Source organism: Herpailurus yagouaroundi, unplaced genomic scaffold, assembly GCF_014898765.1.
Source record: "Herpailurus yagouaroundi ecotype Mexico unplaced genomic scaffold, PumYag 355, whole genome shotgun sequence".
NCBI classification, from domain to species: domain Eukaryota; kingdom Metazoa; phylum Chordata; class Mammalia; order Carnivora; family Felidae; genus Herpailurus; species Herpailurus yagouaroundi.
This window is the reverse complement of record NW_024412572.1, coordinates 76,180-97,705: the sequence shown is the minus strand read 5'-3', so window position 1 is coordinate 97,705 and position 21,526 is coordinate 76,180. Positions and strand designations below refer to the sequence as shown.

At 40.0% G+C, this 21,526-nt stretch overlaps 1 protein-coding gene across 1 annotated transcript in view; it reads right to left on the bottom strand.

Moving 5' to 3' along the window:
* Positions 1–21,526, bottom strand: part of LOC121022091 (alpha-2-macroglobulin-like) — a 47,538-nt gene that overhangs the window by 15,739 nt on the left and 10,273 nt on the right. Inside the window, exons 10-22 of the mRNA XM_040462980.1 lie at positions 21,305–21,414; positions 19,319–19,480; positions 13,881–14,108; positions 13,567–13,630; positions 12,209–12,351; positions 11,480–11,629; positions 8,878–9,045; positions 8,141–8,249; positions 5,477–5,597; positions 4,573–4,801; positions 3,726–3,846; positions 3,023–3,144; positions 2,628–2,679 (exon numbers count right to left, since the gene is read on the bottom strand). Coding sequence (XP_040318914.1) covers positions 2,628–2,679; positions 3,023–3,144; positions 3,726–3,846; positions 4,573–4,801; positions 5,477–5,597; positions 8,141–8,249; positions 8,878–9,045; positions 11,480–11,629; positions 12,209–12,351; positions 13,567–13,630; positions 13,881–14,108; positions 19,319–19,480; positions 21,305–21,414 — 1,779 coding nt within the window. The remainder of the gene's footprint in view (positions 1–2,627; positions 2,680–3,022; positions 3,145–3,725; positions 3,847–4,572; positions 4,802–5,476; positions 5,598–8,140; positions 8,250–8,877; positions 9,046–11,479; positions 11,630–12,208; positions 12,352–13,566; positions 13,631–13,880; positions 14,109–19,318; positions 19,481–21,304; positions 21,415–21,526) is intronic.

Below are 21,526 nucleotides of genomic sequence, written 5' to 3'. Positions count from 1 at the left end.
AAAAAAAAAAAAAAAAAAATTTCACTGCCACCTGAAAGGTCACAGGATATGAAGGCATTCATAAATGTGTAAAAATGAGCTCATCGTCACTTGTGATTGTAGAGATTTAGATTAAAACATTATATTTTTTCAGGGCGCCTGGGTGGCTCAGTCGGTTGGGTGACCGACTTCGGCTCAGGTCATGATCTCGTGGTCTGTGAGTTCGAGCCCCGCATGGGGCTCTGTGCTGACAGCTTGGAGCCTGTTTTGGATTCTGTGTCTCCCTCTCTCTCTGACCCTCCCCCGTGCATGCTCTGTCTCTCTATGTCTCAAAAATAAATAAACGTCAAATAAAACATTATATTTTTTCATCTAAAATTTTCACCAAAATTGAAAACTTTCACGGTAAAAGATGCTGGTGATCATGGAGGGAAATATAAACTTGGTGAGAATATTAACATTTAGGTATTAGCAAAAGGGTTTTTAAAGTTCTATTAAAACTGAAGAATATACATATCACCTCTTACTTAGGAATTTCACATTTTACAAATAAATATACTTGCATCTGGGGGCGCCTGGGTGGCTCAGTTGGTGAAGCGTCTGACTCAGAGCCTGCCTGGAATTCTCTGTCTCCCTCTCTCTCTCTCTGTCCCTAACCCGCTCGCTCTCTATGTCTCTTTCAAAATAAATAAACACTTAAAAAATACTTGCAGGGCACCTGGGTGGCTCAGTCCGTTAAGTGTCCGACTTTGGCTGAGGCCACGATCTCATAGTTCGTGAGTTCAAGCCCGCATCAGGCTCTGTGCTGACAGCTCAGAGCCTGGACCCTGCCTCTGATTCTGTGTCTCCCTCTCTCTGTCTGCCCCTTCCCAGCTCATGCTCTGTCTCTCTCTTTCTCAAAAATAAATAAACATTAAAAAAATTAAAAAAAAAAACCTTGCATCTATGCATAAGGAGGTATTTATTTATTTATATTTATTCATCTGGCAAATAGTTAAGAAAATGAGGAATAGCTAAAATACCCATCAGAACTGTGATACATCGATAGTATGGAATTTTACTAAAATTACATCAAAGGGAATTACCTTTTAGGAATGGGACTAAAAGGGATTACTTAGTTCTATAATTTAACATGGTTAGATTTTTAAGCTAGATTGCTGAGTAAGAGGTCATGAAATGTTACTTATACAAGTTACAGGATGAAACTTAATACCATTTACATAAATCACATATATAAATAAATTCATCTATGCATATTATTTTTAAACATATATGGATGATAATTAAAGTATTAAAAATATTGCCTTTAATATGAAGTTGTGTTTTCTAAAGGAGAATGTATTTTTGTATTACACAGACAATAAAAATTAAGAAATTTTTTTTGCTGTTTATTTTGGGGAGAGAGACAGAGTGTGAGTGGGGGAGGGGCAGAGAGCGAGGGAGACACAGAATCTGAGGCCGGCTCCAGGCTCTGAGCTGTCGGCACAGAGCCCAACATGGGGCTCGAACCCATGAACCGTGAGATCATGACCTGAGCCAAAGTCGGACGCTTAACTGACCGAGCCACCCAGGTGCCCCCAATAAAAATTAATTTTAATAAAACTGCTTGATGATCAGCTCTAGACACATAAGAAATAAATCAAAGTAAAGAACTCAGGAATGGAAGGCAAGCCATGATAAAAGGATTTGGTGGTAAATTCACTTAAATGTAGAAATAAGGCTAGATAACCAGGCAATTACGTTTTTAGAACACATTTTATATATTTGAAGTCTTGACAGTATAATAAACACAGTAAACAAAAATTCATATGTAGACAGAGAAAGTCAAGAAACACATGTATGATGTTGACTCCATGTTGTTTGAGGTGAGAGCACATTGTGTCGATAAATTTCTTAGTGTACTAAATTTCTGTAAGTGTTTTTGTTTAGACTAGAAAATTCTTCACCAAGATAAAACTATTGTGAGGTTCTTTAGTGTCTTCTCAAACGGGTTGATGGTTCTCTGGGTCTTACTTACCTTGTAGGGAAGCGTAGGAATAATATATAATGTCATATACATATATATATAATCATATATTATATATTATATTATATATAATATAAATATTATATATTTATATAAAATATGTATTTATTTATTTAATATATTTATTATATAACATTTATTTATTATATAATATTTATTTATATAAAAATATATTTATTATATAAAATATATAATATATATTATAATATATAATATATATATAATTATATATATAATATATATAATATATAATATATAATATAATATATATATAAAACCTGTCTCCTGGACTTTATAATAATATACAAAATTCTTCCAACTTTAAATGTTACACAAACTCCGGTTAATGCTATCTTAATTATTATTTTTTTTTTTAATTTTTTTTTCAACGTTTATTTATTTTTGGGACAGAGAGAGACAGAGCATGAACGGGGGAGGGGCAGAGAGAGAGGGAGACACAGAATCGGAAACAGGCTCCAGGCTCTGAGCCATCAGCCCAGAGCCTGACGCGGGGCTCGAACTCACGGACCGCAAGATCGTGACCTGGCTGAAGTCAGACGCTTAACCGACTGCGCCACCCAGGCGCCCCAATGCTATCTTAATTATGATGAGTGACTCTTACCTGGTGGACAGAGCAGGGAGTTGAATGTTGCTTCCTTCTCTAGTCCTTCAGGCTTTAGGTGGAAAGAAAGAAAAGGTAGAGGTAAGAATGGACATGTACGTTGGTAGTAGAACTGACTTCCAAATGTATTACATAAATAAATTCTGTAAGTATAAGCAATATGAAGGAGACAGGTTGATAGATGAGGAGGAAGTGAGGGAAAAATGATATAAATATTGAGACAGAGAGAGAGAGAGAGAGAGAGAGATGGAGAAAGAGAAGAGGAGAGAATATTGTGAACTCTTCTGTGATTATGTATTATTTAACCCTTCTTAACTAAAACTTGGAATCTCAACTGGATTCACCATTGTTTTTATTGACTCGTTGTGACCTATCAAATGGATTGGCTTACTTACTTCAACCAGCAGAGACTTGATGATTGTGTCTTTCTTTCCATATTCAGGGACCACAGTCACCTCGGTCCCACATGGCTCTTGAGACTCCAGTGCCTCTGCGCTCACGGTGAAGTTCACATTTCCTAAAAAAGGGGCAGTACAGATGAGCACCATCGCCTTCTTTCTCCATGCCTCCAAACCTCAAGCTTCATAAGTGTTCAATGTTTTGTAACCTCTTTTTGTTTTATTTTTATTTATTTATTTATTTTTAAAATGTTTTATTTATTTTTGAGACAGAGAGAGACAGGGCATGAGCAGGGGAGGGGTAGAGAGAGTGGGAGACACAGAATCTGAAGCAGGCTCCAGGCTCTCAGCCATCAGCACAGAGCCCGACATGGGGCTCGAACTCACAAACCGCGAGATCATGACCTGAGCCGAAGTTGGACGCTTAACCGACTGAGCCACCCAGGCGCCCCAACCTCTTTTTGTTTTATAAAAACACAGGAGCAGGAATGGAAGCACAGAGGCTAATGATACTGAGAATCCAAGGCGGAGGTGGAAGTAAAGGAAGTGGGGATAGCCTTCTAGAGTAAAAGACACAGGCGAAAATCCTACCATTGGAGGGGGTGTGATTTTGCCTGAGGGAAAGAACATTAGACGTAAGGATCCTGCTGACATATACAATCCTTGAGTAGAGAATTGTCTCTAGGAGAGTGTCCCTCACCTAATGCCTTTGGTGTTACTGCCCAGGACAAAGTTTGCCGGCCATTCCCACAGATGCAGTGAGACTCTTGTTTCTTCTCCTGGACTAGGAATGCAGGAGATTCGTCTAGCTGCACATTAACCTGAAACCACACGTAAATCCAAGAGACAGATCAGAAGGAGAAGGAGACCAAAAGCATAGTGGTTTGAAATAAAGCGTGTTGGGGATTGGTTAGATTTTAGGTTGCCTAATAGTAGAGATGATCTAAGTGCAGACCGACTACCTTTCCATGATCTGACATGCAAACCTTAGTATTTTTCAATAATCTGCTCATTCATGGGGTGGGACAGGAGGTGCAAAAGTCATGATGGCATGTTGCCTGTGGAAACTCTACCTCTCTGGCCTGGGATCTTGACCATTCCTTCAGCTCTCCCAGCAGAGTGTTACAAGATTTATAAATGCTTGTGGTTTCAGGGGAGGTCAGATGCTCACAAATAACTTTCAAAGTGAGGTTTGATATGTCTATTGGTCTATGATGCTATGTGAAAATTAAATATGTGGAAGGTAGAAGTCGAAACCTTAAGGGATCTAAGACGTGAGAATGAAGCGTACTGATTTTTGTCCACCTTGTCAGAGATCTTCATACTGCACAAGCTTCCTAAACTTATGGGGTTGTGGTAAGGCTCAGAAGCTTGTTTTAAGCTGCACGTGTTTGGAAATACCAGCAACCATGGCGTCTATAACATATGAATATCTCTGAGAGGATTCCTCTTCTGGTGAGCTCATCTGGCACAGTATTTCAAAGAGTGCAGTTTTCAATTTATTGGACTGTCACCTTGTGTTCAATTGAGGAAAGAGGGGTCCTTACCCGGATGCAATTGGAAAGGTAGTTTAGGACAGTGGCCTTGAGAGTGAAGGTCTCTCCGCGGATCACAGAGTAGGGCATTGTGAGCTCCACAAAGAAGGGCTGGAAGGCACGGAGGGAGGCGGGAAGCGAGAGACCAAGTCCAGTGTCATTGGACAGACAGAGGGCCCCTGCCTTCCATTCTGTGATGGTGTCAGGGACTGTTACTCCCACTTCAGCCACACCTGATGCGCTGGGGAGGATAGAAATGTGAAGAACAGAAAGTAAACAGTGAAATAAATTCTTTCTAGGAAGAGAACTCCTATAAATAATTCTATTGTCGTGACCTGAATGCACTCAGTAGAAATATCAATAAAGGAGAGGATAATCAAGGCTTGAAATGGGAAAATATTAGAAGTCCTTTCCTTCCAATTCTGTTTGCAATTCTAGTCTATATCAGAATCTTCTCTAGACATATAACTATAGCATTGTCTATTATAGACAATCTTGTTACAAATTGAATCTGTAATTTGAGATTGCTCTTAAATTTTACTCTTGAAAATACTGTTCCAATGAAGGCAGGCTTACAGTTTGTAATTCTACTACGACTGCGTCTCGTTGGTCTGACTGATTCTGTGCTTAACCCAAGACTGTTGGCCGGTGAAAGATCTCTTCTAGGTGTTAGTCTACGCAGTACCTGGTCCTTCTTCCCATTTTCTGGAAGTCTTAGAATTAAATATGTGCAAAATTTCTCAGCTCTGATATAATTAGAAGAGTGAGACTTCATAGCAGAAGTACTTATGTTCAGCCTCTCCTGAAAATAACAACGTGTCTGAAAGAAATACTTGGATATTGAAAAATTAGCCAAACCCGGAAAATCGTGAGGAGTCTATATTCTTACCTTTTATATATAAAGAAAGTTACTTACTCTACGGCCACCAAGTCCCAGATCCACGTCTCAGGGAAATACTTTCTCACAGTCTCGGTGAACGCCTCTGAAACGTGTGCCATTTCTGTAAGTTCCTGGCCCCTTTGCAATTCAGATATGACTATGGTGGGCGAGGGAGGAGACAGAAATAACAAATACAAAGATTAAGCTTATGAGAGCTTACAATACATGTCACAAAAGAAATAAACAGGCCGATGGAACAGACAGGAACCAGGAGAGGATGCTTTGGTGTTAACGGAATACTTCTTTGAAGAAGTGATATGTAAGCCGAATTCTAGAGCTTAAGTTTGGACTAGAATAAAAGTCCAAAGTGAGGGGGGGTAAGAGAATCACAAATACAGGACATGGAGATCTAGAAGCAGAAAGAGCCTCGGATTGCCTTTGTAGCAGAAAAGAGTCCTCTGTGCTTATGGGACATTGTCTCGAAAGGAGAGTGATGTAATGTGATTGGAAGAAGCGCAGGAGTCAGTTTCCATTTGGTATGTTCCTCCGTGGGGTCAAAGAACCATTGTCCCCAAACATTATGACAGTGGTTCTGAGAAAGTTTATAGGAGTGAAGGATCAAGGATAAAAACGTTTTTAGGGCGTGAGGGTGGCTCAGTCAGTTAAGCGTCCGACTTCGACTCAGGTCACGATCTCGCGGTCCGTGAGTTCGAGCCCCGCGTCGGGCTCTGGGCTGACAGCTCAGAGCCTGGAGCCTGCTTTGGATTCTGTGTCTCCCTCTTTCTCTGCCCCTTCCCCGCTCGTGGTCTGTCTGTCTCTCTCTCTCAAAAATAAAAATAAACATTAAAAACGAGTTCTTTCCTTCCACATGTGTCAGAAGGTCAGTGGGGTTCTCTTGCCTGTTTACTTTCTGTTAATGGTGTGCTGGTAAATATTTAACAACCAGTTCTCTGAAAAAAAATTTGTGCCTATACATAAGTTTGCTATAAATTCCACTTAAAAAAAATTATTTTATTATTTTTTAAGTGTTTACTTTTGAGAGAGAGAGAGAGAGAGAGAGAGAGAGAGGAGGGGGAGGGGCAGAGAGAGAGGTAGACAGAATCCGAAGCAGGCTCCAGGCTCTGAGCTGTCAGCACAGAGACGACGTGGGGCTCGAACCCATGAACCATGAAATCATGACCTGAGCTGAAGTCGGTTGCTTAACTGACTGAGCCACCCAGGCGCCCCTACTATAAATTCTACTTTAAGGGATTATAGACTTTAGCTTATAAATAATAAAAAATATATAATAATATTTATTTAAATTCCATATAACTAATGATTTTTCATTGAATATTTTCCTTGATTTTTTGACAAACTCTTTATATTCCACCATGATTTGACAATATCAAACTATAAATAAATGGTTACTTAGTGTCTGATTCACCAGTAAAGTAGCCCATATCACTGACAAATAAATGTGATTTCAACATGAATATTGACCGATATTTTGGGGAAGTTAGAGCTTCCTTACCTAACTGGTGCGAATGTAGTCCCAACTTGTGAACATTTCTGTTTCTATTTATGCTGATCCTGTGACTAGAAATTATATCTTTCCTTTCAACCTCACACATCTCCATTTACTAGAGGTGGATTCTTCTTCTTCTTTTTAAAGTTTATCTTATTTATTTTGAGAGAGAAAGAGCAAGTAGGGGAGAGGCAGGGAGGAAGGGAGAGAATCCCAAGTAGGCTCCATGCTGTCAGCACAGAGCCCGATGCAGAGCTTGATCCCATGAACTGTGAGATCCTGACCTGAGCCCAAATCAAGAGTGGGATGCTCACGGCGCCTGAGTGGCTCAGTCGGTTGAGCGTCCGACTTTGGCTCAGGTCATGATCTTGCGGTTCATGGGTTTGAGCCCATCGGGCTCTGTGCTGACAGTATAGAGCCTGGAGCCTGCTTCGGATTCTGTGTCTCCCCCTCTCTCTCTGCCCCTCCCCCGCTCATGCTCTCTCTCTCTCTCTCTCTCTCTTTCCTTCAAAAATAAATAAATTAAAAAAAAACATTAAAAAAAAAAGAGTGACGCTCAATTGACTGAGCCACCCAGGCACCCCTAGAAGTGGATTCTTCATGAATGAGTTTCCTGATTGCTCAATCAGAATTAATCCTTTCTTTTATTCTGTATATCTGTACCTCTGTCTCTCTCTCTCTTTATTTTTTATTTTTATTTTTTTTAATTTCTTTTTTTCAACTTTTATTTATTTTTGGGACAGAGAGAGACAGAGCATGAACAGGGAGGGGCAGAGAGAGAGGGAGACACAGAATCGGAAACAGGCTCCAGGCTCTGAGCCATCAGCCCAGAGCCTGACGCGGGGCTCGAACTCACGGACCGCGAGATCGTGACCTGGCTGAAGTCGGACGCTTAACCGACTGCGCCACCCAGGCGCCCCTCTCTCTCTCTTTAAATGGGAGTATAGTTGACATACAGTTCCTGTACCTCTCTTATGAAACTTCTTACAGTCTGCCTTGTATCCTCTCCAGCATTGCATATGTGGGGGCTTGACACAATCAGAATGTTTGGGTTTGTGTTGCTATGTGATCTTGAGCAAGAACCTTAATATATCTGAATCACAAGTTCTTTTTTGTTCATTTTATCACATTTTATATTTTTAAAACATCTTTTGTTTGATTCAGTATATTAGCTTTTATTTTTATTTTTTTACCTGGAGAAGCGAATAGTCTTCGAGATGACTGCATTGCATAGGGTTCAGGTGGTGAGCATACTTTGGGTTTATGAATCCTTGTGTTGGTGAATACCTTTAAGCCCATATCCTATGAAGGAAATTATCACCGAATTAGTACATAAATATGAAATATATAGGCACATACTTCATTGAATTTCACAAACATTCCAATTAGCTTAATACTAAACTTTTTTTTTCTTTTTTTTTCTTTTTAATTTAAGTGGAGCCCAACTTCAAGCAGGGCCTGAACTCATGACCCTTAGATCAAGACCTGAGCTGAGACCAAGAGTCAGATGCTTAACCGACTGAGCCACCCAAGTGCCCCAATATTGAACTTTTAATGCTCACATCTGTAGAAAGGATATTGGTATACTCACGGAAGTAATTTTATTCTGTTGGTAAAACTCTTTTAACAGAAATATTTTATATATGTGACGTTTATAAATAACACAAGGCAATGAATTTCGGGAAAAATTAAAAAAAAAAAACTTGATTACTAGTCCAAAAAGTTCTAGCTCTGGCCCTTTGCTATGATCAGATCTGCCACTATTCATAATCCTGGAGAAGTCACTTGACCTCTCTGTGTCCCGTTACCCTCAACTGTGATATGAAGGTATTAAAACAAATATGTATTTTTTGCATATATAATATTCCATGAATCTTTAGAATTCAAAATCTTCAAAACATCTTTAGAATCTAAAATACAAGGAATTTACCTGTAGGAAGCTATACATATCTTTTTCATTTGTGTTCGATACAGGCGAATACATGATTCCATTGATAAAGACATTACGGCTATTGACACAGTCTTCATCATCTTCCTCCCGTTGATTCAAACTCGCAGGGAAACCAGTGAGGTCCTTCACTGGTAGCAGGTTATAAACCTGTATGAATGCAAAGGACAAAAGGACAAACTTATTTGTGGCTTATTCTTCTTACATGCGAAGAGAAAAGAAAAGCATAATTACCGCCAGTCTTCTTTGAGTGCCACTGTTGCTTAAATAATTTACAGAGATGAAGCTGTTTTAAGAATTTTAGGGAAAAATACCCCCAAACATCCCCATCGAAGTACACAAGGATCACAATAGCTCGTTACACAGTTCAGAGGCAAACACTAGACTTCATACTAGAATGGAATAAAACTTTATTGGGATAAATCTATGCCTGCTATATTTGGGACATGGTATAAAACATCACCTGATAGAAGGAAATGATAGTTTTGTCTCTCCTTGTGGTTAGCAACTGACTCAGTGTATAACAACGTTAACGAACACATGTTCTGAACGGGAACACGAATAAGTAAATATCCTCTATATAGGATAGGATAATATTTTCTTAGGCATATTCTCCATCTCCCCCCTCAGTTTTTTCTTGAAAGCATATTATATGTTCTCGTCTATCTCATCTATGGAAGCAGAAGTTCCATGAGAGCATGGCTTCTTCTTGTTCAAGGAGTTCACTAATAGATCCCCGCATTCCAACAAACAGTAGGTACACCTACAACACAGCAGGTACTAAATAAATACCTATTGAATGAATGGCTTATGTTACTGGGAACAAAGTGTTTCATTAGTAAAATACTATCAAGGCTGAGAGGACGGGACTAGTGTTCTAACCCAGGTCTACTCCTAAATACCTGAAAGCTTCTACTTTTTTATTAAAAATTAATAGGATATTCTGCCTTATCTATCCACCAGTGTTGCTATAATTTAAAAAGATCCTGAGATCGGGCGCCTAGGTGGCTCTTCAGTTAAGCGCCTGACTGTTGATTTTGGCTCAGGTCATGGTCTCATGGTTTGTGGGATTGAGCCCCACATCTGGCTCGGCGCTAACAGCATGGAGACTACTTGGGATTCTCTCTCCCTGTCTCTCTGCCCCTTCCCCCCTTAAAGTAAATTAAAAAAAATAAAAAGACCCCAAGAAGGATGAAATTATTCTGTAAACATAAAACACTGTATTTTTCCATATATGCCCTTGCTCCCTCTACTGAAATGTACGCAATACTTCCTTTAGAAGAATTCTAATATTTTCAATTAAATTCCATTTGGAAGGACTAAAAAACTAAAAATCGTTTCTTATAACTTTTTTTTTTTAGGGAGTAAAAAATATAAATTTCTCTTTGTAAAATTTTGATAGTAAAAAAGAAACTTCTGGAAGAGGTTATTTCAATTGGCTTCATATTGAAAATTTGAAGACACAAGCAAATGACTATTAGCAAGTGTTGACTTGTTTCTCATTGTTCTACTCCAGCATACACTTGTGCTATTTCTTCCATTGACATTTTAAAGGATTTAATTTATTAATGTCATTTATCATATAGTAACTCATTTCTCCAAAAACATTTTTTTTAAAGTTTATATATTCTTTTTTTTTTTTTTAAGACTTTTTCTTTTTTGTTTTTTTTTTCAACGTTTATTTATTTTTGGGACAGAGAGAGACAGAGCATGAACGGGTGAGGGGCAGAGAGAGAGGGAGACACAGAATCGGAAACAGGCTCCAGGCTCTGAGCCATCAGCCCAGAGCCCGATGTGGGGCTCGAACTCACGGACCGCGAGATCGTGACCTGGCTGAAGTCGGACGCTTAACCGACTGTGCCACCCAGGCGCCCCTAAAGTTTATATATTCTGAGAGAGAGAAAGCACACACGGGGAAGGAGCAGAGAGAGAGAGAGAGAGAGGAGAAACCAAGAATCCCAAGCAGGCTCCACACTGGCGTTGGGGGGGCTCGAACTCATGAGCGGTGAGACCGTGGCCTGAGCTGAAGTCAGATGCTTAACCAACTGAGCCACCCAGGTGCCTCCATTTCTCCAAATCTTTATTCATCAGAGACAATGTATATCTTCCTTCAGAAATTGTGTTCATCTTGGAACCTACAGTGTTTGATATAATTCTTAACAAAAACAGAAATTTGATATTTCATATCAGTTGTCGTGCACCTAAATGTACCACTTTTGTTAGGCTTTTTCAAACATTACAACTAGTTTGAAAATACCTATTACCAGTTTAGAGAGCTCTAGGATTTCAGGGGCTTTGAATGGTGCATGATTTTATTGACATACATATATATAAACAAACACACATGTACATATGCGTGTTTATGTTTGTATACGTATATAAACTTATGTAAACAAATACATATCTATGTGTTGAAATGTATTATATTTCTCACCCAAAAAAGTGCCCATGAAAGAGATCAAAGCTACTAACTCCTAGGTAAATAGAATTTTGATAGATTCTGTCTTACTCAGATAGGCCTTTCTCCTCGCCCTGAGCCCCTCGCACGGCCCTTCCTGACCCCCCAGGGCTGCCGGGAACTCACCGAGGCCACGGACAGCTCAGCCTCGGGCCTCATGAGCAGCACACTTTGGTCCACGGCACGGAGGGCGCAGAGGGACTGAGGAGAAGCTGAGACTCGCAGGTGGACGTGTGAGGCCGGGAGACTTTGTGCTGGACGGAAGCTCAAGTCCACCTACGAAATTGGGGAGAATGGTCAGAAAAACAAATGTCCTGATTTAATTGATCGTTCACAAGCATTTCCTGAGTGTTCCACACATTCAGGACGTACTCACTTTATTTGACTTGGCGGTGGTCGGCACCATGGGAGTCTTGAGGCTTTTTGTCCCCTACGCTTCACTCTGACTCCCAAGAATCAGTTGAACCATTGTAATGATATCTAATTCTTATAAATGATTAAATTTGAGATTCCATTTTTTACCTTTGTTACACGGTAAGGTGTTTGTTAAGTGTGGGTGAATGCACACGGTTCTAGATGCTGTCATATTTTTCTTTTGGCTCCCTAGTAATCTTAAAAACTCGTGTTCCCAACGTTTCGTCATAGACGGGAGCCAGGTACTCTGAACTGTATCATATAGTAAGCGACAGTGCACGAGAATTTTAAACTAGGAGGCAAGTGGCATGGATTCCTCGTGTGTCTCTGCCATTCCCTTGCTGAAAATCTCTGGAGGATTCATTTTAACCCCTTTGGCCCCAGTGGTTCACATGCAGAAAATAATTGATAATAATAGCAACTGAAAAAAAAAAAACCCACCTTGTTGGACAGACAGTTTTCAATCTTATATTTTGCAGAATCCCCAACCACTTCCCCGTCAGGTAAAATGGTGTAGATGAGCAATCGGGCGATGGGAGCAATGTCTGTGTCCACAGGGACTGACACCGAAAAGTGGCCTTTCACTGGAGCGCAGAAAGAATGAGGAATTGTGAGTATGGGTTAGACGTCTCCCCAGGGCTGAAATGAAAGTTTTCTGTCCCACGAAGCCAGTTTTAGGAGCCTGGTCTGGTTAACGGCTGTTTCTATTGGTTGGTATAATAGGTAGCAACCAGCAGACCTAGTAGGCTTAGTAGTAAACATAGAATGTTTACCTCTAAGAATTCTGTACCTCTGAGAACTCTAGCTTTAGGAAAAACCTTATCAAAGTGCTCTCTTATCATACAATGGTTCCAGGCTAATTTTCAGCTTTAGCTCGTCTACACAAAGTTCTGATTTTATCTGAGGGCATGGAGACATCCACTTGGCTACTATTTGATCTAGACTTCACACTAGAGAAGGGAGATAGAACCAGAAGTTATGAAGAAGCAACAAAAGAGTGGTTCACTGATAAGTTTTGTTGTAAGTGGTCCCTGAGACTTCCTTAGAAGAGCTGAAAACTTCGGAGGTTTATATCGGTCCGTATTTATTCATGGTGAGAGTCCCATTCCATGGTGGAAGTACCCAATTTAACCTTTCATAAATCAGAACTATCTTCAAAAGGGAATATGAGAGAAAGATATAAATGACTCAGCAAAAGACGGAGCATATGGAAAACATTCCAAAATTTTACCTTTCTCTCCATTTCCTAAAACAATTTTTTTTGATTTTTTTCAATGTTTTTTATTTATTTTTGGGACAGAGAGAGAGCATGAACGGGGGAGGGGCAGAGAGAGAGGGAGACACAGAATCGGAAACAGGCTCCAGGCTCCGAGCCAATCAGCCCAGAGCCCGACGCGGGGCTCGAACTCACGGACCGCGAGATCGTGACCTGGCTGAAGTCGGACGCCTAACCGACTGCGCCACCCAGGCGCCCCCTTAAAACAATTTTAAAATGCCATTTGAGAAGAAGCTCCATGAATGTCTATGGTTTGAAAACGTGGAATATGCATAGATTATAAAACAACAACATCAACACTTTAAATGATCTGGACAGAATACAGTGCTGAAGGAAAAGAAAAGAAATATTCGGTAAAGGGCGAAAAAACAGCACCCCATTATTTCTTTCCCCTCTCAGCTTCTCATTTATTGGAGTTAGACGGAAACCCTCTCTCGTTTTTGAAACGATTTCTGGTATTTCTGCAGTGGAAGGCTGACTGTGTCGGAGTAGGGAAGAAATGTGGAATTATGGAAATACTCACTATCTTCCTGCTTCACGGGCAGCACATAGGTCCCAGTTCGGACAATGCCTCCCTTTGCCATTATCTGCAGGAAAGGCAAGGAAAAGGAACTTGGTTTGCCTGACAAAAAATCTTACACCCCATGTCTTGCCCTTCATGCGTCATTCTTGCTTTCTTGAGCCCGAGCTGGCAATAATTAGCCCAAAGAGAAGCCAAACTTTCAAAAGGAACATGGATAATAAGTCAAAGTAGTGACATCTAAGGGGTTTCCTGGTTCTTTGCCCCTCAGAGGGCTCTTGTCTATGGGGAGTCAACCAACTGGCCTTCCTTCTCACCAGATAATAGAACACGAGCTCCTTCAGCGTCTCCAGGGCGTGTCCATTCAGGATATAATGTGCTTGGACTGTCTGAGTTTGGCCACAGGGCAGTTCATGAGGCATGGGCTCTAGGTGGACAAAACTCTTGCTTAGGGAGAATACAAGGTTCGCAGTGTGATAAGCTTCTTCGTTTTCTGCTGACAGCCATTGATAGCCATAACAGGGACTCTGATCCTTGTATTTGACCTAGTGAATTAAAAAAAAAAAAACAGTATTAATTTCATAGATCATATGTCAGAGGGAATCAAAGTTCTCACAAAACTGCCTTGGTTCATCGTCCTACCTTAACTAGCACCTAGAAATCTTTTACTCCACAGTAAAAAGTGAGAGAGTGTTTATCTCTATTGCAGGCCTTTGCACCGCAGAGGCTCCCTGGGTTGGTATTTAAATTTCTGAAGGGCATACACAGAGGCATCTTTTGCTGTGTTTCGTTTGCGCGACACTTTTTTGGGGGCCACTTTACCTACGCAGACAGAGACGCTGGAATTCTAAAAGCCCATTGAGGAGACCAAATAGTCTCCAGAAACTGAAGAACTACACTTCAGAGACTTATTTACGATGGATTTCCACCAGGTATTATGAATATGTCATGTTTCAACCTTAAGGGTCTGAGAACACTTCCTGTCAATAGCGTTGGGTTCCAGAGTTGAGTTGGTCAGTTAGCTGAAGTCTATCTATCACTCCTGGGCTGTCTGTGGCTGATTATTTTATTTTGCTTTCTGAATGTTTACTTATTTATTTGGAGAGCGAGAGAGCTTGTGTGGCAAGAGCAGGGGAGGGGCAGAGGGAGAGGGAAGGAGAGAATCCCAAGCGGGCTCTGAGCTGCCAGCACAGAGCCTGAAGTGGGGCTCGAACCCACCAACCTTTGAGACCATGGTTTGAGCCGAAATCAAGAGTCAGACACTTACCCAACTGAACCACCCAGGCTGATTGTTTTTAATGCTTTTTGTGCCTCTGGACTCTCAAGGTTCATAAGCCCTTTTGGGGTTGTCATTTAACTCTTCTCCATGCAGAAGACTTTCCATATTCTTTTCAGGCTTCCCCTATCCTCATCCTCACCTCCCAAGTGGCATGAATGAATCCTTGTGTCAGCAAAACACTTTATTTATATTTCAATATACGCTCCAGTGATAACATATAAATAATTACCAGAGGGGTTATTTTAAAATAATATTTTTATTTTCAGGATGAGCACATTGCCTGGCGCATGGAAAACGTTCAAGACGCTTCTTGATTGACTAAATGGGCGAACACTCAATTTTTAGCTAATTAGGAGATATGGGCTTTAATGCCATCCATGTAAAGTGGGATCAATCAGATATCCCATTTATTTGTCATCATTATTATGTAATGTTTACTTGAGTGTCCATATATCTCTATGTGTATATTTACGTTTCCATTGATGAATAGAGAACTCTATGCTAATATAAAGCGAATTATATGGGTATAACAAAAATCTGGAGAAAATTAGAATAGCAGCAGGAAAATAAAGCAAGAACAATAATTTATAGGGTGTATACACTTGAAATGAATGCTACTAGTCATGTTAATGGGGCGCCTGGGGGACTCAGTCAGTTAAGTGACCAGCTCTTGGTTTCGACTCAGGTCATGATCTCATGGTTTGTGGGTTTGAGCCCTGCATTGGGCTCTCCGCTCACGGGGGAGACCTGCTTGGGATTCTCTATCTCTCCCTCTCTCTGCCCCTCCCCCGTTCATGCTCTGTCTCTCTCTGTCCCACAAATAAATAAATTTGAAAAAAAAATTTTTTTAAATGGGCTTTTACAGTAATAATATTCATATTAAGTTAAAGGGGGCTTACTAAGTGCTTTAATATGTATTATCTTTTTCATAAGTATATTTTTTCTATTTTTATTTCAAAATAACACATTAACTTTTAAAAAAGAAGTTAAACATCACATTTAATACCCAAACCCTGATAACTAAAGGACATTACTTACAAAATATTTTAATGTTTATTTATTTTTGAGAGTGAGAGAGACAGACTATGAGTGGGGGAGGGACAGAGAAAGAGGGGGACACAAAATCCGAAGCAGGCTCCAGGCTCTGAGCTGTCAGCACAGAGCCCGATGTGGGGCTCGAACTCATAAATGGTGAGATCGTGACCTGAGCTGAAGTCAGACGCTTACCCGATGGAGCCACCCAGGTGCTCCCTAAAGGACATTACTTTTAAATTGAGATATTCCTAAAAGTAGCTTGAGGATTCTGTGTCTAATACTATAAACATGAATATAATACATACAGAATAATGTCTTCCTTTGCCTATTTAGGGGCCTAGTATTTGAAAAGCCATTTGGGTTGATTGCACTTTCTTTCATAAAAGAAAAAAAAAACCTTTATTAAATTTTGTTTCTCATGTTTTTTTTTTTCTTAAAGTCTCTAGGCTTACTTTTTATTTTTTTTTTTTAACGTTTATTTATTTTTGAGACAGAGAGAGACGGAGCATGTATGGGGGAGGGTCAGAGAGAGGGAGACACAGAATCTGAAACAGGCTCCGGGCTCCGAGCTGTCAGCACAGAGCCCGATGTGGGGCTCGAACTCACAGACCGCGAGATCATGACCTGAGTCGAAGTTGGCCGCCCAACCGACTAAGCCACCCAGGCGCCCCTAGGCTTACTTTTTAAGTTTCATAGTTGTTTCATTAACTTCACTGCTCAATGCAACAAGATCTACATTCTTCCTTGAATGCCAATCACCTTTCTGATTCTGACTTCTAGATCTACCTTACCTTCCTTAACATGTTAATGCAAAACTCACTTCTTTACCCCGGAGAACAGTAATGTAGCTCTGTGGATTCTGCAAAGTTCCCATGTGCAACGTGTACCCCAGCCGGCTTTCCGTCAAAAGTTACAACAGTGTTTCGTTACCTCCCATTTCTCCATACTACTGGACTCTGGGTTCCTTGCGAATGGAAGTAAATCATAATCTGTGCAATGGCATTTTCTGTTATTTTCGCTATTTCTTCGTCTATAGAGCTTGGGTGAACACAGCCTTTTCTTTTTCTTTAAATTTTTTTTTTCAACGTTTTATTTATTTTTGGGACAGAGAGAGACAGAGCATGAACGGGGGAGGGGCAGAGAGAGAGGGAGACACAGAATCGGAAACAGGCTCCAGGCTCTGAGCCATCAGCCCAGAGCCCGACGCGGGGCTCGAACTCCCGGACCGCGAGATCGTGACCTGGCTGAAGTGGGACGCCTAACCGACTGCGCCACCCAGGCGCCCCTCTTTTTCTGTAATTTATACGTAACAAACATTTTCTCAAAACCCTCAGCCTCATGTTCTGTACTCTCATTTTTCTGGCAGTCTCTGTCTTCATTTCAGGACGACTCAACTTAGGTTACCAGGTTTTTCCTCTTGTTTCTCCCCCCCCCCTTTTTTTGTTTCAAGTTTTAATTTAAATTCTTATTAGTTTCAAAACGTATTATCTTATTTGATGGGGCACACGCACCCCGATATATTTAAATGCTATATATTTATAGCAGCATTATTAACACTAGCCAAATTATGGAAAGAGCCCAAATGTCCATCCACTGATGAATGGATAAAGAAGATGTGGTATAGGGGCGCCTGGGTGGCGCAGTCGGTTAAGCGTCCGACTTCAGCCAGGTCACGATCTCGCGGTCCGTGAGTTCGAGCCCCGCGTCGGGCTCTGGGCTGATGGCTCGGAGCCTGGAGCCTGTTTCCGATTCTGTGTCTCCCTCTCTCTCTGCCCCTCCCCCGTTCATGCTCTGTCTCTCTCTGTCCCAAAAATAAATAAACGTTGAAAAAAAAATTAAAAAAAAAAGTGGTATATAAATACAATGGAATATCAGTCAGCCATCGAAAAGAATGAAATCCTGCCATTTGCAACAACGTGGATGGCGTGAGAGTGTATTATGCCAAGTGAAATAAGTCAGAGAAAGAAAAATACCATATGATTTCACTCATATGTGGAATTTAGGAAACAAAACAAATATATGGGAAGGAAAAGAAAAGAGAGAGGGAAACAAACCATAAGAGACTCTTAATGATAGAGAACAAACTGAGGGGTGATGGAGAGAGGTGGATGGGGGATGGGCTAAATGGGTGACGGACATTAAGGAGGGCGCTAGTTGTGATGAGCCTAGGGTGTTATACGGAAGTGATGAATCACTGAATTCTACTCCTGAAACCAATACTGCACTGTATGTTAACTAACTAGAATTTAAATACAAATATTTAATATTTAATATTAATATTTAATATTTAAATACAAATATTTAAAAGAAAAAATAATTTAAAAAATGTATTATCTTATTTAATTCTCACAACAACCCCAGGAATTAGGTACTAATATTGTACCCGCTTTACAGATAAGAAAATAAAATATAGAAGTTTTTCGTTATTTTCTCTTAATATAGAGTTAAGCCAGGATTTTAATATAAATTATCTGATTCTGGAACCTACTCTTTCTTTTCTTTTCTTTTCTTTTCTTTTCTTTTCTTTTCTTCTCTTCCTTTCTCTTCCCTTCCCTTCCCTTTTTTTCCTTCCTTCTTTCTTTAAACATTTTCTTCTTAATGGTGGAAAAAACACATACCAAAAATGACCATCTTAGTTATTTGTAAGTGAACAGATTGCTGGTATTAAGTAGTGTGCAATAGATCTCCAGAGGTTTTTCATCTTTGTACAACTAAAGCCAATAAACAACAATTCCTCATTTCTCCTCTGCAGCCCCTGGCAACCACTATTCTTTCTGTTTCTATGACTTGACTATTTCAGGTACCTAATGTAAGTGGAATCATACAGTGTGTGTGTGTGTGTGTGTGTGTGTGTGTGTGTGTGTGTGTGTGTTTGCTAACGGGCCATTTCACGTAGCATAATGTCTTCAGGGTTCATTCACATTGTAGCATGTGACAGATTTCCTTTCTTTTTAAACCTGATACCATTCCACTGTATGTATAGACTACCTTTCATTTTTCCGTTCATCTGTTGGTGGATATTTGGTTGCTTCCACTTCCTGGTTAATGTGAGTAGTGTTTATTATCAACATGAGTGTGCAAATATCTCTTTGAGACTCTGCTTTCAATTATTTTGAATATACATCCGGAATGAGATTACTGGATCATATGGTAGTTCTATTTTTAAATTTTGGAGGAACTGCCGTGCTGTTTTCCACAGTGGCCACACCATTTTGCATTCTCAACAGCGCACAAACGGAACCCACGCTTTTAACCACAACACTATACTGCCTCCTTTTTAATAATGTTTTCAAAGTTGATCTGAAAAATTGACTTATAATTTCTTTTTTTTTTTTTTCATTTCCATAGGACTAAACACCACTTGGAAATGTCATCACTTCTAGGTTGCAACCTTATTTCCAAGGCTATTTCACGTCATTGGTGACTTCTCTTCCAACTTACCCTGACAGTGAGAGAGGTGCCCATCACGCTGGTGGGGTCGATAGAGAACTGTACCAGGCCATGCTCATCAGTGGTCGCATTGGATTTATAGTTAGCTTCATTTGCTGTGATGAAGATGAGTTCATTTGGCATGGGGACACCTTTCCCATCCACTAGTTGCACCTGAAGATTAAAATCTGTGGATCAGTTATATGGTTAATACCCAGCAGTCACCAAACATTCATTCTATCACAAATATTTATTGAGTACATCCTATATGCTGGCTATGGTTCCGGGCATTGAGGCTATCGCAGTGAACAAAGCAAAGCTCCGCCATCTAGATAGAGCTCACCGTCTAGTAAAAGAGATAGATGTTAAATAAATGCATAAATGATATATACGTGTTTAGTAGTCATCAGCCCTGAGACAAACGGTAAAGCAGTGTAAAGGGATGGAGAATCATGGAAATGAAGTCAGGGATGACCTGAAAAATGTATTCTCTGGATATTTTAGAAGTGCTGTGGGTTACACAGAACCCTTGGAGAGTCACAGAACACAGGAGTCAGATCGTAATGACAATTTTTAACCCCTTAGCCAAACTTAATTGAGCCCCAGGCACTTATTTGGTGGCTGACCGTTAGCTTTTCATGGATTAGTGTTCTGAAGTATAATAAATGCACAAGTTAGAAGTTGCTAATACATTATCCTGTGTACTTGTCTAGTTGCTTTTTATATACCTGCTTCTCAGTCTAGATTTTCCAACTTTTGGAAGGTAGGCAGATAGCAGGAGGCACTCCCCATGTGGCAAAATGCAAAATTGAGGCGAATCATATAGTATTCAGTAAGGGCTTAAAGTGAAATTACTGCTAATAGCTAATATGGAACTCAGTAGATGAGTAGTCCAGTTAAGATTTCAAAGAGGATGATTTTTTTTTCCGTAGAAGCCACTTTTGGTTGTTCAAAAGACTTGGATCAATGTATGTAATTAATTAATAAGATCTGAGTTCGCCAATGAAACATTGGCTGCGCGGGCAGAGTCAAGGTTAGATTCTCTCGAACTGATGAGAGAGTCTTATGACTAATGGGGTAGTTATTTGGCAGGAAGGAAATACAAAAATAGTACAATATACTTCTGAGAAATTAAAAATAAATAGACTGTGCATTTTAGGAAGTGACTAAAGTTTCTGAAATTGTTTGCTGTCAGAACATAATGGAGGCATTCTAAAACACACTTCACCACTTCTTAATGGGGTCTAGTCCCTCTGTCTTTTACAGTCTCCACACCTGAAACCTCAATAACATGTCCATTAAGAATATGATACACGGTAATTACTCATTGGTGGGCATACAACTGTCATCTCAGACTTTTGGAGTCAGAAAGACCCATTTGCACATGTCTGTTTCCAATAGAAAAATAACAATACAAGGTTTTTCGTAGACACGTGAGAAAATTTGTATTTTAGAATCTGGAAGTCTTACACAGCAGTATTTTACCCTCATGCGCACTGGTTTTTAATAAATTCTTGCGAGGGTAAAGGAAAGTAATGTTAACTGTAATATCCATGGAGAAACACTAGGTACAGTAGAATGTTTTAGACTTCAAAATAAAAATTAAAGCCACCTACCCACTCACTACCATATAAAGTTAGGATCATGTGAGTGATCAGAGGATCATGTAAGTGGCCACGGGGAATTTTGAGATTCTTGTGAGGAAATCTAAAAACTTGACACTATCTACCGGGAGTGAAAAGATGAAAAGATTGAGTGACATCGCACAAGGCTGTCCAAAAAGTGGGGGGAAACAGCCCTTCTGATTTTGATGGTGCTTTAGAATGATTTTATAGATTTCATATACAAATTCATAGAGGGAACGATTTATGTTTATGTGGTTTTGTACCTTTGGCTCTATTAATCAGTAGATAATATTAAGCAGGTCTGGTTTGAGCAGGATATGGGTTTATTAAAAGACGCTACATAATTTGATTTGTGAATTAGAAAATACTCCACCTGCCCAAAGAAGGGGATCCCTTGTCTAAAGTATGGGTCCACTTTCACAAATGAGAGTTTGGTTATGGTTCTTGTTATTTCACTGGATCCTTTTCCAGTTAATTCTACCTCTGGAAAAAAAAAAAGAAAGAAAATAAATTGGTTTTTGGAAGGATGATCCCCCCTGAACAACTTCTTCTTCTTCTTCTTCTTCTTCTTCTTCTTCTTCTTCTTCTTCTTCTT